At 32.6% G+C, this 23,469-nt stretch overlaps 1 protein-coding gene across 1 annotated transcript; it reads right to left on the bottom strand.

The window, feature by feature from the left end:
- Positions 1-7,982: 7,982 nt before the first annotated feature.
- On the bottom strand, positions 7,983-9,212 carry LOC126707926 (carboxylesterase 1-like). The gene has a single exon (XM_050407669.1). The coding sequence runs from the start codon at positions 9,106-9,108 to the stop codon at positions 8,131-8,133; it is 978 nt and encodes a 325-aa protein (XP_050263626.1). The 5' UTR covers positions 9,109-9,212; the 3' UTR covers positions 7,983-8,130.
- Positions 9,213-23,469: the final 14,257 nt, after the last annotated feature.

The following is a 23,469-nucleotide window of genomic DNA, read 5'->3' as shown; positions in this document are numbered from 1 at the left end:
AACTTACATCCGTCAAGGCAGAATCTTATTACTTAGCCATTTTTTTTTTTTGTGACTTACACTCATTTAAGGGATCTTGTCATATTTATGGATTCATCAGTAACTTACATCCGTCAAGGCGGAATCTTGTTACTTAGCCAAAAAAAAAATTTATGACTTACACCCATTTAAGGGATCTTGTCATATTTATGGCTTCGTCAGTAACTTATATCCATCAAGGTGGAATCTTGTTACTTAGCCAAAATTTTTTGTGACTTACACCCATTTGAGGGATCTTGTCATATTTATGGCTTCGTCAGTAACTTACATCTATCAATGCAGAATCTTGTTCACTAACCTCTAGTAGGTTGCTCCTGCATTCTTCAGCCCGAAGGGCATCACCTTATAGCAATAGAAACCCTGACTTGTGATGAAAGTAGTTTTCTCCTGATCTTCTTCGGCCATTTTTATCTTGTTGTACCCTGAGAAAGCATCCATGAACGTCAGTAACTTATGCCCGGCTGTAGAATCCACTAGCTTGTCTATTCTCGGCAGGGAGAAACTGTCTTTCGGGCAAGCTTTATTCAGGTCTGTGAAGTCCACGCACATTCTCCATTTCCCATTTGCTTTCTTCACTAAGACGACGTTTGCGAGCCAATCAGGATAGTAGACCTCCCGGATAAAGCCTGCTGACAATAGTTTGTTAACTTTGTCTGTAATTGCTTGGTTCCTTTCTGGGGCGAAGACTCGTCGTCTTTGTTGGACAGGCTTTCTCTCCGGGTCCACATTCAGCTTATGCTGAATAACTTTTGGAGATAGCTGACAGGACTGACAAAGTCAACCTCCTTGGACGAAGTCATTGATACTGACGAAGTCACCTTGACAGACGAAACAACTAAGCATCCCCAGCGATACAACCACACCTCTGATAAAGGTAAAGAAGCCATTCAATACAATCAATAAATAAGGCAGGCAATCAAAAGGCTAGTTGGGCAGACCGTTGGAAGCCCATTAAAATCCACATTACTGGGGAAGAGGCGTTACCCAAAGGAGCATTAAAACCACCATAACAACCACAACGGTTAGGAGCTAAGAGAATGTATATATATAGCCCTCACCTCTCCCCACAGACGGCGCCAAACTGATGAAGTATAAATTCGTTAGTCGTAATGAACACATCCAGATGGAGTCAGGTATTTGTCTGCGTTGCTGTAGAAATAGAAATCTCTCATTGATACTGACGAAGTCACCTTGATAGACGAAACAACTAAGCATCCCCGGCGATAAAACCACACCTCGAACGAAGGTAAAGAAGCCATTCAATACAGTCAATAAATAAGGCAACCAATCAAAAGACCAGCTGGGCAAACCGTTGGAAGCAAATTAAAATCCACATTACTGGGGAAGAGGTGTTACCCAAAGGAACATTAAAACCACCATAACAACCACAACGGCTAGGAGTTAAGAGAATGTATATATATATAGCCCTTACCCCTCCAACAGAAGGTACATTGACACATAAACAGTATCCCTAGTTATTTTTATACTCTGTTATTTACTATAAGCTTCTTATACTGACTTTGGCATCGGAGGTGTTGTGGTAGGCACCACACCGGTGACCATCATGAGAGATTGCTATTTCTACGGCAACGCAGACAAATACATGACTCCATCTAGACGTGTTCATTACAATTGACAAATTTATACTTCATCAGTATTGTTTAAGGGAAAAAATGTAATTTTATAGAATAAAATTGCTAAAATTAGTACACATATATATAATAATATTTTTAAAAAAAAAATTAGGGGGGGGGCAACCCTAGTCCAAAGCTAGCTACGTCTCTGTCCACAAGTATAAATGTTTGTGAGGTGAGGGAACTAAATGCCGTGGTTCAAGTCTTTGGGAAAGAGTTTCACACATAGACTTATGCCTTATTCACATGTTTTCAGTTTTTATTTCCACATATTTTTTCACCCACACGTATTTCTATACATGTTATCAAACACATATTTTCAATTTTTAAATGCACGTACCAAACACCTCCTATATATTTGATATATTTTAGCTATGCCTCTTTTATAGCAATGCTATTCCATATATACGCAAAGAGAGGATATCCTTATGAGCATAATAAAATAAGGAGTGAATTTTAGATATACATCACTTATGTAAATTTTAAATTGCCAAGTAGACTTTATTTCTTAGAGGGGATTATTCAAATCCCCCATATATACGTATCAAACAAAAAAAAAAAAAAAAAAAAAAATTATACCACATCATGCGGTCTAATTATTCATCTAGACTAGCACATGTGGTCCACGTGTGCTAGTCTAGATGAATAATTGGCATTGGCATTGACCTAAATATCATTTTAGTTGGTCAAATTTTCACATACTTTCTACTTTTTTTTTTTTTTTTAATTACTATTTTAAGAGCAATGCTATACCTACAAACAATTTTATAACATTTTTTATAAACTATTGATATAGTAAATTCTTATTGGTTTTCATTTGAGCCCGCTACTAACATTACATTTTTATTTATCAATAACTACTCATTATATAGAAACAAGTCTAGACTGAATGAAAAAACAACTCCACTCAATGGTATTAGAGAGGCAGTACGAAATTTTCTGCACCTGTTTCAGTCTTGCCGTGAACCACCTGTGAGTTATAAGAAGCAGAGACGACGCAACTGGATACCTCCGAAACCAGGCGAGTATAAAGTCAATTTTGATGGAGCATTGTTTAATGAAAGTGAGGAAGCAGATTTGGGCATTGTGGTACGTGACTCAGGAGGATTAGTTGTGGCGGCAATGGCAGAAAAAATAAGCAAGCCGCATCCTGTGGAGTGTCTTGAGGCGCTGGCAGCAAGGCGTGCGGTGATTTTTGCAAAAGAAATTGGGTTACAACAATCCCATTTTGAAGGTGATTCAGAAACAGTCATCAAAGGGCTGTTGGAGGGGGGTATGAAATCCTCATCTATAGGGCATTTGTTTAGAGATATTTTATTTCATGTTAGCTCCATGCGGAGTTTCTCTTTTGCTCATGTTGTAAGGCAAAGTAATGCGGTAACACATGCTTTAGCCCAAAGAGTAAGATTATCTTTTCCTTTTTCTACTTGGATGGAGTCTGTTCCGCCAGACATTGTCAATTATGTAACTGCTGATATCCACATTGTGGAATAATCAATAAAATCAGCAAGCTATCTTTTCTCTCAAAAAAAAAAAAAAAAAAACTACTCATTATATCAGCATTTTGTAAAATAATCTGTCTTTAGCATTTTCTCTATTTTAATAATATTTTCTCTCTCTCTCCAATTTTCTTTTGAGACTCTTTATTTTCTTCACTAACCACTTATAAAAAGAGATTAAATTCAATGAGGATTTGGTGTAAATATCACTTTTTACACCCTTCAATAATAACATGAAATATCAGATTTTTACGAATAAGAAGCTTAAGGACTACCACACTCAATCACACTCTCATTATTATTACCTAATAAAATAATTAGAAAATTAAAACACAACTAAATCTCAAACCAAACTTCTTCCAATACATAGAGACGATGCCATTACTGCCAATATTAGAGTCTAAAAAATGTACCAGATCGAGTAGCTGTGGACATGAATTTATTTATTAATACTTACAATTTTGTGAGAGTAGAGAATAAAAATCTTGAAGTACTGAATAATTACTTTGAAGTGAAAAAGTTGGCTCAACAAATCAAAATCGTGATTTTAGGGGTTTGCAAAAATATGGTTTTTTTTAAATCACTTTTTTCGGGCACATTTTTAAGAACTTGCAACACGATAGCATAAGATATTACCAATTGCGCTAACTGAAACCTATGTGCAAATGAAGTTATTTTCAATGTTCAAAAGTATATATTGTAAATTTGTAATATACATTACAATTTTATCGAGGATAAAAAAAAATGGTAGACACTATTTATGATCGTTTATTAGATTATATATATAAAACATATGTAAACCAGATTTTACCAATCTACTGAATCGTCTAATGGGACTCCACACTTCCACAAGTCTCTTCACTATCCGTTATAGGTCACATTAAAGTTGAATTAAAGTAATATGACTGCATATTCGGCAAGGCGGAAAAAAGTAGAAGTAATACAATTGAAATTGTTCAATTATGTGTTTTCAAAAAAAAAAAAAAAAATTGTTCAATTATGTTAATTTAGTTTTTTTTAATCAAAAGCTTTGTTCTTTTATATATCATGGTTTAGATACAAGTATACAACAATAGAATGGCTCTGTTTTTTGACGTCTTTCTTAAAGTATAAATTATAATACACAAAATTGGAACATTGATAAGAAACTTGATATTAGTTCACACAACTTTATTCAAAAACAGTACATTTAAAAAAAAAAAAAAAACTATAGTAAGTCATAACTTTAATAATTTTTTATATATAAAGACTAAAATTTTTAAATACATTATTTATATCATATCATCATATACTATATAATAAAAGTTGGGCTTCGAAACCGTAGTTGTGCCAAGTGGCTGCACTAAATTGCAGAAATATTTTAAGAATTTTAAAAAAATTAATATAATTTTTTTTTGTACTTATCTCTTCTTCTCTTATAATTTTTAAATCGGTAAAATTCTTAATTTGATTACAATCCAAACTCTTCATTTAATCATTTTATTATAATAATTTATAAGTTGATAAGAAATTTTAATTTGATTACAATTCAAACTCTTCATCTAATTCTTTTTTTATTTAAATTATATTACTACATGTAAACAAAAAAACAAAAAAAAAATGGCAACAATTTTCATCTATTCCTTTTTTTTTAATTTAAATTATATTACTTCGTGTAAAAAAAAAAAAAAAAACATAATACCCGTAAAAAAAAATAAATAACAACGTATTCAACAGTAAAATCTTCCTCATCGCATGTGACTTTTTTTTTTTAGATAATTATTTTTCATACAAATTTACCAATTTTTTTTTGGATAAAGTTAAAAAAAAATTAAATAAGGTAATAAATATTTGAGTTTAAAGTAAACACCTTCTCTTTCTTCTAAAAAAAAAAAAGTATCTATATATAATAAACGTTTGTTCTTCCAAAAAACTTTTTTTTTTTTTTGGCTAGAAAAGAAAATTTTCCTTTTTTCCATAAAAAAAATGTTTTCTTTTTTCTTTCTATTCATATGACTTTTTTTTTTTAATCCAATTTTTATGGGATTTATGAGATACCAACAAATAAATTGATTAGAAATCTTAATTCCAATAGGATTTAAATTCTATATCATATGAAACTCTACCTTATCCTTTTTGAAGTGAAGTTTATTTCAATATGTGAATGCCTAAATCCCATGACATGTATGCATTCTTTCTTCATTATTATTTTTTCATTTTGTTTAAGCTATTTTTCTTAACTTCAAAAAAATTAATAAAACCTTCTCACATACATTTTAACCCAATTCATAATATTAAACTTTTGTTCTCATTTATTCTCTTCTACAATAATTAGTTCAAGTTTTAGTTACATACTCACACTTTCATCTCTCAAAGTGATAGAGAAAACAAACAAGTTTATTCTTTGTTCTTTTTCTAAATTTATATCTTAATTTATAATTTGTGTTAATTTCTTAATTTAAATTATGAATAATTTTGATTATATTCTTTATATTGAATGTAAATTGTTGTTTATAGGTTTTTGGTTGTGTTATATTATTCGGAAAAAAGAAATAAAATAAAATAGAAGAGTTTATATAAATTTGGCAACAAAGCTAAATAGATAAGCCTAAGAAATGTTTACTAATAATAGTTTTGTTAGTAACTTTTTATTAACATGATTTAAAAAAAAAAAAATTTGAATAGAGAGATAATTTATTAACGTGATTTAAACTCTACCAAAACTTTTTTAATGGATTGGTTTAAAAAAATTTCAAAGTAATTTTCTAATTATTAACTACTATGCGTTAACTTCTAACTACCAAAACCCACAATTGAAATACTAATCTATATGAGATACCACTTCCGAAGATTAATATCTTAGCTATTATATATTAACGCTGACTTTTTTTATTATTATTATAAAAGAAGGGTTTTCTCCCTCCCTGAAAAACAAAGGGATTATAACAAGAATTAGCTAGACAGGGGTAAGATTACACCATCTCTTTTCTACAATAAATGTTAAATTCAGATAATTTTTCATGCATATACACACGCTACATGAAGGAATTATAACAAGAATTAGACAAGAGTAAGATTACACCACTTCTTTTCTACAATAAATATTAAATTCAAATCATTTTTCATGCATATACACACACATGTAGCATGCAATGCACATAACTTAAACTTGGTAGGGTGAAACTCACTCAAGTTTTAGTGCCTTCTTCCATGCTTTCAAGGACAAAAATTAAATTCTTATGTGAGTCTCTCTCTACTTCAAATTTTTAAATGTTTAATAATTTAGATTGTTTTTAATTATTGAATTGCGGTTTCACTTAAACATGATTTCAATTATTATATTATTGAAAATCATTTTATATATATATTTTTAGGTACCTCTACCATCTTCCATTCAATTATATATATATATATATATATATATGTGCATTTTATGATACCTTAGTTTCACACAACATGCATGCATTATGTAACTTAAAAGTAAAATATTCATTTATTTTTATTATTTATTTTAAGTAAATTAATAAAAAAAAATTATTTACATATAAATTTTGATTAGGTCGTGCATCGCACGGGCATAATACTAGTACTATACAATAAAAGTTGAGTTTAGATGTCATGATTGCGCCAAGTGATTACTCTCATTAATTAGTAAATTAATTTTATATTATTTTTTAGGATATATTTCCTCAAATTAAGGGATAATATCTAACAATTGTTTAATTTAGGTAAAACTTTATCATTTAAACTTCAACAAATTTAAATTATATTCAAACTAAAAGTCTATTATAAAAAATTTTAAATTTTAATCCCAAACAACAACCCAAGTTTTCTTTCTAAAATTTTTTTTGACTTATACTTCAACTAAAAGTATATTAACAATATTTTAAGAACAAATAATTAATAAAATAATTTTTTATTATTTTTTATGATATAATTCCTCAAATTAAGGGATAATATTTAGCAATTGTTTAATTTAGGTCAAACAATTGTTTTCTTAAGATATATAAAATAGAATTTCAAGATATATAAAATAGAATTTCAACTTATGTCTCTTCATGATGATTACTCTTTATCATCTTTGTAATGATTACTTTTTATCATGCAAAGACTTTATCAGTTGAAATTGTTCTCTTCACACATTTCCACAATAGACTTTATCTATTGAAATAACTATATATACCCTCATTATTTCTCAAATATTAAGATCAATAACTCAGTTGTTCTCTTCACACACATATATATATCCCAACAGGTATTCTTAATTTTTATTTATTTACTTATAGTATTATGAATATTTTGATGTGTTTTTTTTTTTTTTTTTTTTTTTAAGATATTTGATGTATAGATGACCATAAAGCACAAAAATTAAATTTTCATTAAATTTTTTGTGTTTCTTAAGTATCATTATTTATTTTCAAAGAGTATATATATGGTAGAGCCGTATATATAAAAAGATGGTAATTTTTATTTTTATTATTATTATTAATATAATAAAATGTGGTTCTAACTTTTAATTCAATACTTTTCTTTCCCCCTAAAAAAAAATTATTCCACTTTTTACACATAAAACACCCCATTACGCCATAACCCCATGCCAATAATTAATGGTCTTTTTAATAAGTAATGCTACAGATACAAACTATTTTATAACATTTTTACAAACTGTTGATGTGGTTAACCTCTTTTTGGTTTTATCTAAGCCCACCATTAATATTACTTTTTTAATTATCAATAATCACTCCCTACATCAGCAGTTTGTAAAACTATTTGTAAAATGGTGGTATTCTTAGTATTATTCCTTTTTAACAGGGAAGATGGAAAACAATAATTATGAAAATGATGTTTTATTTATGATTTAACAGCATCAAAGGCAAAACAACGACTTTTCAATACATATAACAACATAGCATTAATCACATCAACAACATTACAACGTTATTCTTTGTGCAAGACTTTTGACATGTGGACTATTCTTCCTAGGCAACCAATGAGGATAATATGAAATTTTTAAGGAGTGCCTTAGTTTTGGCAGGCTCAAATATATCTATCCCATGATAACCCCCCTCACCAAATTGGCTCACCACTGACACACCCTTTTCTCTCATCAGTTTTACCAGCTCAATTTGATGTTCAAACAATATGTCTCCATCACAGCCCACCACCAAGACCTTCCATCCTAGCAGCTTGATCTTTTCCAGAAGCTGAGGCCCATCTCCAACCTTTGGATTGCAATACTCATGGTCGCGGTTAGCAATTGGCAATGACAATTCCCACAGTAGATCACAAACACTTAGTGGCAAATTTGGATCATTGTCCATCAATTCTGATTGAGTCCTTTGCGACCCACCAAAGCCTGGTTGATGCAATATCAACCCTCTGATCACCAAAGGCTCAAGTTTATCGATTTCCATGGCTGCTCGTAATCCTGCATGGTAGGCTATGTTACCACCAGCACTACTACCCATAATAAATGTGTTAGATAAATCAGCATAATCTCTTATCCAATCATTTGGGGTGGTTTTGATCCAATGTAACGCTTCCATAGCATCATCATAAGCCGCCGGCAGACGGTGCTCTGGGGCGAGGCGGTACTCCACGGATACGATGATGACATGGAGATCAATTGCCATGTTGGCACAATGATCATGGGAAATTGATGAGGCTGCACTGTAAAGGATGAACCCTCCTCCATGGAAGTAAACTGTGAGAGGCAGTTTAGTGGAGGAGTTATGATCAAGTGCTTCTCTGGGTAGGAATATTCTGACCCAGGTGTTGTTTGATTGGTTTAGAGGGACGTCTTTGGAGAGAACTGGAGTGGGGTGGCTAGGATCAGGTGTGGGTGCAGTGTTCGGGATTTCTTGGAGGCGTGTGATCGTGCCGTCGGCATTGAGGGCGATTTGGAGGTGTTGGTAGGGATCAACAGTGGGATTTGAGGGAGCAGTTTGACTTGACATGGCGGACTCTCTACTCTCTAGCTTTGTGATGAGCTATCTGCTCAAACTGTTGAGTAATATAGTTGTTTGAAGATGGAATTTGCTATGTGTTTGACTTTCACTCGTGAAAACAAGTTATAGTTGTTGGATTGGTGAATGTGAATTGGTTTAATTACTTAATTAATTAATTCTGGTAAGTTTGGAACACATAAAAACTAGGAAAGGCAATTGGCTGCTAGTGTTAGAAATATAAATAGAGCAGTTTTCATACCACAACAAAAGGCACAACTTGTGCCACAACTCGTCACATGGCGAGTTGTGGTTGGTGGAGGGGTGATGATGGGTTCATGTGGGGACACCCCTTCACCAACCACAACTTGCTACATGGGCGAGTTGTGACATAAGTTGTGCCTTTTGTTTTGGCACCAGACTTTTTCATATAAATATTGTCCATTGTTGACACCCTATTTTGCAACTCGCATTTAACCTCACATGAAGGGCAAAAGGGTAATTTCATCTTGAAAATATGCATCTTGATTCTAGTCATTAGATCCTTAATCTCATTTCACCAAAATGATCTTGATGTTGTAACGATTAAATCAACTGGTCATAAGCCCGAATCGGACCACCAAATTGAAAGTTATCATCAAATCAAATTTTAATGGCTGAGATGCATCATCAAAAATTGAGTCCGACTATAAGTGATTATTAACAATTGATTTCAATTGATTATAAGTATAATCAATTTGAGATCAATGATGTGTCATAATTTGATTGATTAGGACTACATTATATGGTACGGTTGCACACACCTAATTAACTAGATAGTTAAACATTAATTATTCAATGAGTAATTTGTGCAATTATCTTTTAATTAGAGTAAATTCGGAACCATTTAAGTCTGAAATGGGAGTGATTGGAGCCATTTAATGTTAATTGGGAGGTAATTTGGGACCTATTAATGTTAATTGTGCTGAAACCATTTTCTAACAAATAACCTCTACTCACTATTTCATCAATATCTCTCAGAATATTTTGAATATTTGAATGAGGTTAATTTTCCCAGAAACTAGATATTCGGGGCTTCAATTTGAGCACAAGAATGAGACAATTTTGATCAGAATTGAGTCAGATATGATTTTTCGAAGTTGGCTTTACAGGCTGTTATAGCAGCTATGGGAAAACCGAACTTTGCTTGCTCCTTACTGTCATCAATCTCCACATTTAATGCACCAAATTTCCCCAAAGGATAAAATGAGGTCTAGGTTCATGATTCTTTGTCAACTCTCATTAAATGACATTCTATTCATATTTCCTCCACCACTCCTATATAAACCTCTCCTCTCCTTCATTTCAAAGCACACAAAAAACCCCATCTCTTCTCTTCTTTTGAGTTTTAGTGAAGTTGAGTAGTCTTGTCATATCTTGGTCTTCCTGAGACTCAAGGTATTGAGTGAGACTCACTCTCCCTCTTCCTCTCCTAGATCTTCTTTTCCTCCACCCCTAGGACCTCCATCAAGAATCCCCTCCTCCACCATATGGATCTTGCATGAAAGTATAATCTCTTTCCCTAACTGTTTGTTTATGTTGCCATGATAAGAATTTAAAATTAAAGTATGATAATTCCCTTGAATATGTTTGAATGTTCTTAATTGTTCTTATGTGTTCTTCACATGTTCATACATATCACTAGATTTAATTTTAAATCCACATAAAAAAATATGAAAAACATGTTTGTTTAATAATTCTTTCAAATCCTTTAATCTAGGTTATCACCATCCACACACATTCACTAGAATTTATTTTTTCAATCCTTGATAAATTGAATTAGGGTTTATCACATGCACACACATTAAATTCAACATGCAAATTGATTGATAACATATTGGATGATGTGATATGAATGTTGGCCACCATAGTCTAGAAGACCGGTTTCACCGGGTAAGGTGGGTGCCTAACACCTTCCCATCTTGTAACATAGCCTCCGAGCTTAGATCAAGGGTTAGTAGATCAAATGCTTATCCATGTAATTTTCGATTTTTAGATTATAAGTAGGAATCAAACCCATGTACTTTATCTTAGATTGTATCTAGGACCAAAGTCATGTAATTTCCCTATGATTAATGTAAATTCAATTTCAAATTAATAAAATGAAGAATTTTTCAATTATGGTTTTCTTATTTTTCCAATAATTAAATAAGTGGCGACTCCATTGTAAAACCCTTAATCTAAAGGGAAAAATATAACTAGTCGAACATCCATTTTGAGAGGCAATAACACGACTCCACCCATTCACATGGGTTTGGCCCAACATCTACAAAAACGGGCTGGCGGCGCGGTCTCTCACATCCATGTAAGATGATTCTAGATACCAAGTGGTTAGAAGTCATGATTGTGCCAAGTAGTTACTCTCACTAATTGGTAAATTAATTTTATATTATTTTTTAGGATATATTTCCTCAAATTAAGGGATAATATTTAACAATTGTTTAATGTAGGTAAAACTTTATCATTTAAACTTCAACAAATTTGAATTCTATTCAAACTAAAAGGCTATTATAAAAAATTCTAAACTTTAATCCCAAACAACAACTCATGTTTTCTTTTTAAAAAAATCCACGTTTTGACTTATACTTCAACTAAAAGTCTATTATCAATATTTTAAGAACAAATAATTGATAAATTAATTTTATATTATTTTTTATAATATAATTCCTCAAATTAAGGGATAATATTTAGCAATAGTTTAATTTAGATCAAACATATCATTAAAACTTCAACAATTTTAAATTATATTTAAACTAAAAGTCTATTATCAAAAATTCTAAACTTAAATAGCAAACAAAAACCCACGTTTTCTTTCTAAATATATAAACAACCTTTTGACTTTTACTCTAACTAAAAGTCTATTATCAACATCTTAAGAACAACTAATTAGTAAAGTAATTTATATTATTTTTATGATATATTTCCTCAAATTAAGGGATAATATTTGTTAGGTTCTAAAATTTAGGATTTTATGTATTTAGAACTCTAATTTGTATTGTTGGCAAACCATGATCAAAACAATGTGTTTAGAAGTGTTTAAGTCTAGCTCAAAGTTGTGCGTCTATGTAAAGTTGGAATCGAGTTAAAGCAGGAAAGGATTGTGCCTTTCGGCCTGGCTCGATCGATCGAAAGACAGGCTCGATCGATCGAAGCTCGGGCAGAATGTTTTTCTGCAGATTCGTCCAACTCAGCCCTAGTTGTTTTAAAACGTTTTTAGGGTTTCTTATTTGTCCTAAGTATAAAAGGCAAACCCTAACCACGTTTTAGTGTTGCTCATATTTGCGGTTTGTGTAAATCTCTTGTGAGATCTAGAGGAGCTTTCCGTTACACAAACTTAGGGTTTTCAAGGAGAAGATTTATCTATGCCTTGATGATCAATTCAGTTGCTGTCATTGAAGCTTAAAGAAAACACAAGCGGGTGTGCTTGTATCTGGTGGTGAATCCAAGAAAGAAGGAGTCCGTGGATTCGGAGCTTGCACGTGGTCGTGTCAGTAAGTTCTACTGGTTAGTAGCAATAAGAAGTCGAGCGTGAGGGCTTGTAAGTCTTATTATATGAACTTCGATTCTTTCAAGATAGTGGATTCAAGTTTACCTTGAGGATAGTTAGGTCAAATCCTCCCCAGGTTTTTACCGGTTTGGTTTCCTGAGTGATCATATCTTGTGTTATTTATTTTCCGCTGCTTTGCATGATTTGATCTTTTATATTGTGATAACCTAGACTTGTTTAATTGGACTAAGTAACAACTTGGCTAATTACCTAGGTTAATCTAATTGTGTTTTTAAGAGGTCTAAAAACTATCAAGTGGTATCAGAGCGGGTAGCTCTTTTGTTGTTGATCATTTGATCACTGAGCTGATCCTTTACCCCTGTTGTCATGGAACACGGATACTCTCTAATTATTCCTCCTCACTTTGATGAGAATAATTATGCTTACTGGAAAGTAAGGATGAAAGCATTCCTGAAATCCATTGATGAGAGGGTGTGGAACTCCGTTGAATACGGATGGGAGAAGCCTATTACTCCTGGTAGTGAGTGGGAAACTTCTCAAAAAGAAGCAGCTTCGTTTAATAGCAAGGCTATGAATGCGATTTTTAACGCTGTTTCTATGGAGGAATTTAAGAGAATCTCTAATGTTGAGATCGCTCATACTGCTTGGAATATCCTCCAGACTGTGCATGAAGGCACAAAGGCTGTCAAAATAAATAAATTGCAGTAATTGACTTCTAAATTTGAAAGCATTAGGATGTCTGATGATGAATCTTTTGATGAATTCTATGTTAAATTGAATGATATTGTTGATTCTGCTTTTAACTTGGGTGAAATCTATGATCAACCTAAAATTGTTAGGAAGATTCTTAGATCTTTGACTAAAGACTTTAGACCCAAGGTGACTGCCATTACTGAAAGCAAGAATGTGGACTCCATCCCTGTTGATGAACTTGTAGGATCTCTTCAATCCTATGAGTTGGATCTACCCAAAACTACCAAATCCAAATCAATGGCTCTTAAGTTAGTTGATGATGTTGAAGGTGGTGGATTTGATGATGAGCTCTCTGCTACAGAGATTGCCTACCTTGCCAAGAACTTTAGAAACTTTCTCAAGAATAGTAATAGAAAGGCAAGAGGCACAAACACTGCTGAACCTAGAAATTTTAGGAAGCATGATCCCATAAAGGTTAACAACAATGATAAACCTAGAGAAAGAGTAGGTCAATCTTCCAATAATTCTTTGGGCTCTCAGTGTTTTGGATGTCAAGGGTATGGACACATGAAATCTGAATGTCCAACCTATTTGAAGTCTAAGGGTAAGGCTATGGCTGTAACCCTTAGTGATGGTGAAGTTTCTGATAATGAGTCTGATTGTGATGAGGATGGAAACTTCATTGCTTTCACCGCTACTGCTGTAGTTGATGAGAGCATATCTGTTGAAGAGAACCCTTCTGATGGGGAACTCTCTGAAGATGCAGATCTTCAAGAGGCCTATAATAAACTTTGCAAAGTTGCTGCAAAGGATGCTATAAATGTTGAACTTGGCCTGAAGAAAATTGAATCTCTTGAGCTTGAAAAGAAAAATTTGCTTGTTAAACTGTTTGATACTAATGATCTTTTGAACAATGTGAAAACTGAAAATATGCTTTTGCTTGATAAAGTTAAATATTTGGAACTTGATTTATCTGTTGCTAGATCTGCTAGTTCTAAACTTGATCAAATGCTGAGTATTCAAAAGTCTTCTTCTGACAAAACTGGATTAGGTTATGTTGATAGCATCTCTGTGTCCGCTCCCCATTCCACAAAGTTTGTTCCTTCATCTTCTTCTTCTGAACCTTCAGTAAGTGAGATAGTGAGTGAAACTGTCAAACCCCCTGTGAGTGAGGTTAAATCCTTAGAAGGTTCATCATCTAGGAAGATTAGGGTTGATCTGAAAGAATTTAAGTCTAAGAAGTCTACCCTATCTAAGGACAAGACACATGATAAGCCTGCATGTGTTTGTCACTTTTGTGGAAAGTCTGGACACATCCGTCCAAATTGCTACAAGTTGCAAGCTGCTAAGAGAGCAAACAAACCAAAAGTACCTGTGCCTCAAGCACTTGATCCTATGGTACTTATTGGTGATTTGGTAAAGACTTTAAACCTTTATTACAATCCTGGAGTTAGTAATCATTCTCATGTGAATAAGAACTCCAATGCTCGTGGTGCATCTAAAAGGTTTTGGATGCAAAAGACTCGACCTAACTGAGTCTTTCTGACATGGTCCTTGTGCTTCATTACTCTACCCTTTGTGACCATTGTTCTTTGGTTTTGTTTTGTTTTTTTTTTTTGTTTTTTTTTTTTCTAGGATTTGCATAGCATAACATTCATGCATTTCATTCTAGGTGTTTTTTTTATTTTTAATTTAAAAAAAAAAAAAAGGAAGCACATTTTGTTTTGCACTATTCTTCTTGGTTTTTGAGAACAAGGTTGGTCAATTTATTTTCACATAACATGTCTTTTGTACCTTATTTAGCTTTGATGAGCTTATTTATTGCACTTTACTAGTTGAAACTTTGTAGTGCATGTTGTGTGGGAAAGATGTTTATGGTTTTTGATTACTATGTCTTAATCTTGAAGTCACATGTTTTTAAATGTTTGACTTGAACTTTTAAAGAAAGGCATAAATAACCATCTCACCACTGTTCACTAGCCAATCATGAACACCTTAATGCATATCATAAGATTTTGTGTTTGAGAAAGTGTAGCACATGCACAAAAAGAACATAAGGTGAAGCCTCGGGTTAAATTGCTTAATTCTTAAAATCAAAATTGGTGTGTACTATTAGGCTTGATGCCAAACTCACATAACTTAAAATTGGAATGTATATTATGAGGCATAAATACAAGAAACTTACATGATTGCAAGCTTATGATCTAGGAGATGTGAGAGTTATATGATGTAACTCTTTAGGTGATAGTCTCTTTTAAATTATTTGTGATGAATTTTGTAGATTTTGTGATTGATTGCTATTCACATATCACCTCACATGTATCTCAAGTTTTTGCTAGTTGCACACACTACACGAGTTACTCTTTGCTAAACATTGTACATGTTATTTTGTGTGTTTATGGTCTGACCAACCAAGTTTTGCAAATACTTTGAATTTTGTGCAAAATTAATTTGTTGCTTGAAAATTTGTGGAGAATGCAAGAAATTTTGTTTTGGGAATTTTGAGCTTAAAATCCTTGTTTTGAAAATCATATCATCCATACTCATGCATTTTTGTTCTTAAATTTCAATGCTTTGAGTTAAATCAAATTGTTTTTCAAAAACTGTGTTTTTTTCCTCAAAAATATGGTGAGCCTCTGCCTAATTCGATCGATCCATTCTGTTTTTCGATCGATCGAAAATTTTTAAATTTGCGAGAGAGTGTCTCTGTCTGTTTCGATCGATCGAGGCTGATTTTCGATTGATCGAAACTCGTGAATCAGGTTTTTTAAAAAAGTCAGATGGGACTTTTTCAAAGTCACTTTTTCAAATAGTTTTCAACTTTTCTCTCTCTCCGCGTTGGCTCTAGGCTCCACCATCCAATTTTTTTGTCGTTTTCCTTCAATATTTTTGCAAGGTTTTTGTCCTTGGAGGCCAGTAAGTCCCTTTTGCCCTTCCTTTTCAATTTTATTTCTTGATTTCATGCATTTTTCATGCATTATCATGGGTATTTTCGGCACTTTCAAAATATTGGGGTTTTTGATGATCCAAACCTATTTTGGTGGAATTGATCAATGGGTTTTTGTTCTATGATGCTATAATGATGTTCCTTATAGTTTAATTTGATCAATTTTGTGATTTTTGTATAATTGGAAATTCTAGGGTTTTGAATTTGATCCGAATTGGGGATTTTGTCTAATTGGGTTAAATTGATGAAATTGGCTTATCAAATTGGTGTAGTTGGTCATTATTTTTGTTCTTCTATCATGTGTAATGATCAATTCGTCAATATTTTTCAAATTGATCAAGTGGTTTTCCAAATTTTGGGGTTTTTGTGTTAAAACCTTAATGTTCAAGCCAATTTTGTAAATTTGAACCTTTTGGACTTAATTCACTGCATTAGAACATACATCATGTCATTTAACTTGTTCATGCATCATATAGATTTTTATTCTATATTCTGTTTTTGTGCTAACTTGTAGTCTGCCCTTGGTTTTGGTTTTGTGTTTTTGTTCTTGTGCTCTGTGTTTTGGTCCTTATCTTAGCACCATGCCTAGGAAAACTAGAACCAATAGGACCCCTTCCACTTCTTCTGTGTCTCCCTCTAGGGTTGAGGAGTTTAGGAATGAGAAGTGTCGTGAGGCCTATGAGACTTTGAACCGTAAGCGTAAGATTTAGGCTGAGTGAGCTGTGGTCTTAGATGAGCTTGATCCGGCCATTAGGGCCAATTTTGAGTCTAGAGGTTGGTTGCCTCTCTTAGAGATAGATCATCCACCCCTGACCACCCTGATTAGAGAGTTCTTCTCGAACCTCTTTTGCCACATCTATGATTCCAACACCCTTGTTAGGAGTTGGATACGAGGTGTAGAGTTCACCATTACCCTTCGGGTAGTGGCTGAGGCTCTTGGGGTGCCGGTTGTTCGGGATGCTGACTATCCCTGTAATGAGTCACCCTCATTAGATGTTGTCATGTCTTTCATCACTGGGTCATCTATCCAGTGGGGTTCTAATCCTCGGATCATGTCCGCTAAGCTTACCGAGACGGCCTATCTCTTCCTTAGGATAGCGTGTCATTCCTTGTGGCCTATCTCTCACTTCCACACCATCCCTTTAGAGCGATGTGTGTTTTTGTATGCCTTTATTTCTGGAGCGTCTATCAGTTTTCCTCACTTGTTCCTTCGTTCTTTGAACGAGGTTCATAGGAGTTCTGCCGTAGGGCATGCGCTGATTCATCCTATTTTCATTCATAGGATTTTGCTCTTCTTATGTCTAGATGGTTTTCCGTCTGATGAGCCTGTTCATGTGATTGCTCCTATAGGTGCCACCTTTCTTCTTCAGAGGGCTGCTCAGTTGAGAGTTGCTCCTTCTCGTCCTAGAGGTGCGTCATCTAGTGGTGTTCCCCCTCCTCCCTCTTCTACAGGTACAGCTGCTGCTGAGACATCAGGTGCTGCTGCTGATGCTGATGTTCCTCCATCGACTGCTTCGGATGATTCAAACATTCGTCGCACGTTGGATCATGTCTTGACCGTTTAGGCGGCTCAAGGACAGATTTTGGTGGACGTACTCGATGAGATCCATGCCTTGCGTGCGGAGTTGGCGCAGTTTAAACCACCTCCCTTTTGATGATGGATATCTTGTTTGCCCTTTGGTATTCCGTCACAAAAAGGGGGAGTACTTTGTAGAGTTTTTGCTTTCAGGGGGAGTTTATTTGTTTTTGGTTGGAGCTTGTGGAGTTTAGATTGTATCTAGGTGCTTCACTTTGTACTTACATTTTTAGCTCTTGCCTTGTTTTTGATGGGATATTCATGTTAGGGGGAGTTTTATGTTTTGTTGGTACTTTATTTGTTTCTTGTTTCAAACTGTTTATTGATTTATATTTATGAGTTATTCATTGATATATGTCTTTATTTGTGTATTGTTTGAAATCAAGAAGTTATTTTGTTTACTTGTATTGTTTCCACACATGCGGTTATGCATTTTGTTTAGTGTTTCAGGAAATATACAGGTTGATTCAATTGAGTTTCTGTCTACACTTGCAACTGATGGATAGTAGTTAGGATTGAATTTGCTTTATGAGCATTATTTTGTAAAAGGCTTTTTATTTTGTAAACTTTGAGCTTCTAGTTGTGTTTTGTCACGGATTGCCAAAGGGGGAGTTTGTTAGGTTCTAAAGTTTAGGATGTTATGTATTTAGAACTCTAATTTGTATTGTTGGCAAACCATGATCAAAATAATGTGTTTAGAAGTGTTTAAGTCTAGCTCAAAGTTGTGCGTCTATGTAAAGTTGGAATCGAGTTAAAGCAGGAAAGGATTGTGCCTTTCAGCCTGGCTCGATCGATCGAAAGACAGGCTCGATCGATCGAAGCTCGGGCAGAATGTTTTTCTGCAGATTCGTCCAACCTAGCCCTAGTTGTTTTAAAACATTTTTAGGGTTTCTTATTTGTCCTAAGTATAAAAGGCAAACCCTAGCCATGTTTTAGTGTTGCTCATATTTGCGGTTTGTGTAAATCTCTTGTGAGATCTAGAGGAGCTTTCCTTTACACAAACTTAGGGTTTTCAAGGAGAAGATTTATCTATGCCTTGATGATCAATTCAGTTGCTGCCATTGAAGCTTAAAGAAAACACAAGCGGGTGTGCTTGTATCTGGTGGTGAATCCAAGAAAGAAGGAGTCCGTGAATTCGGAGCTTGCACGTGGTCGTGTCAGTAAGTTCTACTGGTTGGTAGCAATAAGAAGTCGAGCGTGGGGGCTTGTAAGTGTTATTGTATGAACTTCGATTCTTTCAAGATAGTGGATTCAAGTTTACCTTGAGGATAGTTAGGTCAAATCCTCCTCAGGTTTTTACCGGTTTGGTTTCCTGGGTGATCATATCTTGTGTTATTTATTTTCCGCTGCTTTGCATGATTTGATCTTTTATATTGTGATAACCTAGACTTGCTTAATTGGACTAAGTAACAACTTGGGTAATTACCTTGTTTAATCTAATTGTGTTTTTAAGGGGTATAAAAACTATCAATATTTAACAAATGTTTAATTTAATGCACCACATGTGTTTGTTTTTTTTTTTTTTTTCACTTTTTTCTTTCTCAAGATGCAACTTACGCTTATTGTTCATCATGCTTATTTTTTTTAAGTTAATAAATGCATCTTATTTATTGTTCTTTACTTCTAAATTTGCGTGAAGGATATTATGCCAAAAGAATTTTATTATAAAGAAGCAAAACAATGAGCACCATTTAAGTTCTTGATTCTCTTATATAAGTTTTTAATTTCTTTTTTATATTCTCAATTTTTGAACTCTTTTGTGTATGTTTTGATTTTGGGTTTTGATTATTATATTTAATTTGTGAGTGTGTTTATTTATTTTTAATTAGACTAACACTAGGGAAAAAAAAATCTGTATTAAGGAATTATTTTATTTATTGTTATTTGTGTTTGCTATTGCATAACCCAAATAGGAATAATCAAACTCATTACATATCTCATATTAAAAAATTAACACAAAGTACAAAGAGAATTTTAAAATAGAAAAATAGATAACCACTATAATGTCCAAACTCTAAACAATCGGAACTTAAAATAATTTATTTTTATTAAAATTACTTACTTATTTTAGAATTTATTATTACTTTTTTTTTAATGGCTTACATATGAATTTTCATCAAACCATGTATTGCATGAGAATAATACTAGTCTATATATATATATATATATATATATATAATCGAAACCTCTGCCAGCTCCATAATTTTTCACGTCATTTTTTTTTTAATTCTTTTTAACTTTTTATTATATTAGAATTTATTAATTTAGAATCCCAAAGTATACAACTCCCCCAACCTTCACGTCACCTTTCTTTCTTCTTTATTTATTTATTTTAAATTATTTTTAACGTTTTATTATTATATTAAAATTTATCAATTTAGAACCCCACTACAACTATACAACTCCCTCTTCAGCCTTCACGTTACAGTCAAAGTGCTAAACCCCAAACCTCTTTGTTTTCTAATAAACGCTGGCACTCCAAAACCCAGATCCTCCCGCCGCCGCTGCCACCATGGATCATCGCCACTGCATTGATTTCTCTTTGCCTCTCCATCGTCGCTCAATCCAGCCCATCATATTCTATGTCGGCAAATTATTTTGAGGTAATTAAAAATTTTTTTTTACTCTCCTTAATTTCTATATATTGCTCTCTCTCTATCCGCTTCAATTGTTTATGGAATTTTGTTAGTTTGTGGCTGTGGGTCACTCTAGATTTTTTTTTTTTTTTTTTTTCATGGAATTTTGTTGGTTTGTGGTTGTGGGTTGCTTTGGATTTAAGTTTTTTTGTTTTTTTGTTTTTTTTTCTTTGAAGATTTCCATGTTTTCTTCTTCTTCCTTTGTTGTCAAATCTGTGGCAAAGAAGAATCATGAAATTTTTGTTATTAGATTTTCTTTTTCCCTCTTTTTTGTATGCAATTTTTATTGGATTTTTGGTTTCTTGGGATTATTCTATTTGGTTTTAATTCTGGGTTTGTTTTAGTTGATATATAGTGTTTTTCTCATCTTCATTTTACATTGGTTTGGATTTTCTTTTTCCCTTTTTTTGGTTATGCAATTTTTATTGTATTTTTGGTTTTCTGGGATTCTTCTATTTGATTTCAATTCTTCCTAGGATTCTTCTATTAGATTTACAATAACCATAAACATCTTATCAATTTTAATATATTATATTATGAACCATAACATCACAGTATAATATTATTCTAAACCAAGGTTGTCAAAATCGGGATCCTATGTAAGATCGTTGAAGGTAGGTGAGATCGTAGATCGTAGGATCGGATCGTGAATCGTAAGATCCTATATATTTTCATATTTAAAACAAAAAACACATTGATAATGACTTTGTATGTTGAATAATTACGTAAATTATAAATTCATCCATAAAAAAACTTAGATTTGTATCATATGATGTAATTTGCATGTCATACATCGCTAAGTATACACTAACGAAACAAATATATTTAAGTTTTGACTTAATGTATCTAAAAAGTTCAATAAATATTTAATTAGCAACCAAATACCAAAATATTTATCAAAACATAAGGAAAATATTTTTAAGTTCTAAGTTCCAAATTTGAAATCCAAAATAAGTTAGCAAATGGAAACGAGCTAACTACAATATGAAATCCAAAAGTAAGATGAATATTAAGATAAAGTTAATATTTAATTATTCCCATTCTAAGGTTCTTATAACCACCGTCCTAAATTCCCAATCATCATCATTCATTTCATCATCTATGTAGACATTATATATTTGTATATTAGAGTTGTAAAAGATATCAAGATACAATTTCACACTCAACTATTCAAGTTATAGCACTCAGCAACAATTAAAGAGTATACTCAAAAAAATAATCAATCTATATACAAATACAAGCATAACTGATAAAATTATATAAAAAAAAAATATTTTAGTAATATTAGAACACAAATTAGTATATTGATCAAACAAATTTAACAATATTATAGCTTAAAATGCAGCAAAGCCAAGTCAAATTCTTCATTTAGAAATGATGAAACATTCTTTCATTTTGATTACAAGTGAACTAGAAACTAGAAAACATTTGCTTAGGTTGACATAATTTTATAAAATAAAAAATAAAAAGTCATACCATCACAACATGAAAAAATAAAAAAAATAAATCCTTAAAGCTTCATCAAAACAAAAAATTTATCAAAAACAAAAACAAAAAAATTATGTTTTTGGTAGGATCGGTAGAATCCCATACGATCCTACGATCCTACACGATCCTACGTACGATCCTACCATTTTTACGATCCTAGTGCGATTCTAATCGTTTTGGTGAGATGGGATCGTAAAATCGTGCGATCCTACGATCCAGATCGCGATTTTGACAACCATGTTCTAAACCATTCTCAATCAATTTAAATTTATTTGATAATTTACAAAATTGCCGAATGATAAGGTATACTTTTATATATTGCTAAAAGTATAATCAAACTTAGCTAATCAGAGTTGTTAGATTGCTGAATAAATTATATTACTTGAAATTCATACAAATTGTCAGATTGCTCGCTGCTCATTTTTTCTTTGTCGTGTGCCGTCGTCTGCTCCTTCAATTGTTGATGTTTATCAACGCCACCACCAAGGTTTGATACTTTCCTCTACCTTTTTATTTTTATTTTGTTCATCTTTGCCCATTTACTGGGCTTTCTCATTTTTGTGTTGTTGTTTGTCTCTAAGTTATGGACTTCTTTCATTGTAATTTTGGATGGTTCTTGCTTCATTTTGAATGAAATTTCTTGAATTTACTGCAAACCTTGATAGGTATTGCTTAATGAAAAGTTATATGTCTCCATGGCCATTACTCTTGCACATGGAGGGGTAAGTCCATTTGACTTCAATTTTTTTTTCTTTTTTATCTATGATATTTAGTTATTTATTTATTTATTTTGTTTTGATGAGTTATTATGCTTTCAGGTTTCTCAGAAATCACTCACAAGGCAACAGAATTCATCCTTCGGCTCTAGGGATTCCATTTCCTACACACTCTTAGATGCCACAGTCAGCATTCTTAAATCCAATTGGCAAAGTAGGATTTAAATCAGTAGATAAGCTCTTAGTGGCTTACAAACCTTGAAAGAGGAAGCTTGCATTGTTTGGCGGCAACGCTTTGGGAGACAAATGAGAAAAAAAAAAGGTTTGTTTATGGTTTTTCATTGTTTAAAGTATAGACTCATTAAAACTTATTGCTTGGTGCGTTCATGTATCTTGATTGTATATATGAAAGGAAGGTAATGTCCTTATATAAAGCTAATGATCTATAAAGTCCAAATGTCTTACGTATATCTGAATAAGCAGTTCATAGATTTTCAAATCTGGATGGTTTTATATTTTATTTTTGTCCCACTGCGGGACTCTGACTTGGTGGTTCAATTTTGCAAAGATGTGGAGAGTAGATCACAAAAGGTAGTCTTCTAAAATACTCTATTCTTATGTTTCCATTTTGTAAATTTTATATTTTATGTTATAATATAATTTTATTCACTTAATGCAAATACTTATGATCTATTTTTATTAAATATTTTTGTTAATAGATTTAAATCATTCAATTTCTCTGTAGAGATGAAGTGAAATTGTGGGATTTT

The sequence above is a fragment of the Quercus robur genome, chromosome 12 (genome assembly GCF_932294415.1).
Source record: "Quercus robur chromosome 12, dhQueRobu3.1, whole genome shotgun sequence".
NCBI classification, from domain to species: Eukaryota; Viridiplantae; Streptophyta; class Magnoliopsida; order Fagales; family Fagaceae; genus Quercus; species Quercus robur.
This window is presented reverse-complemented; position numbering and strand designations above follow the sequence as displayed.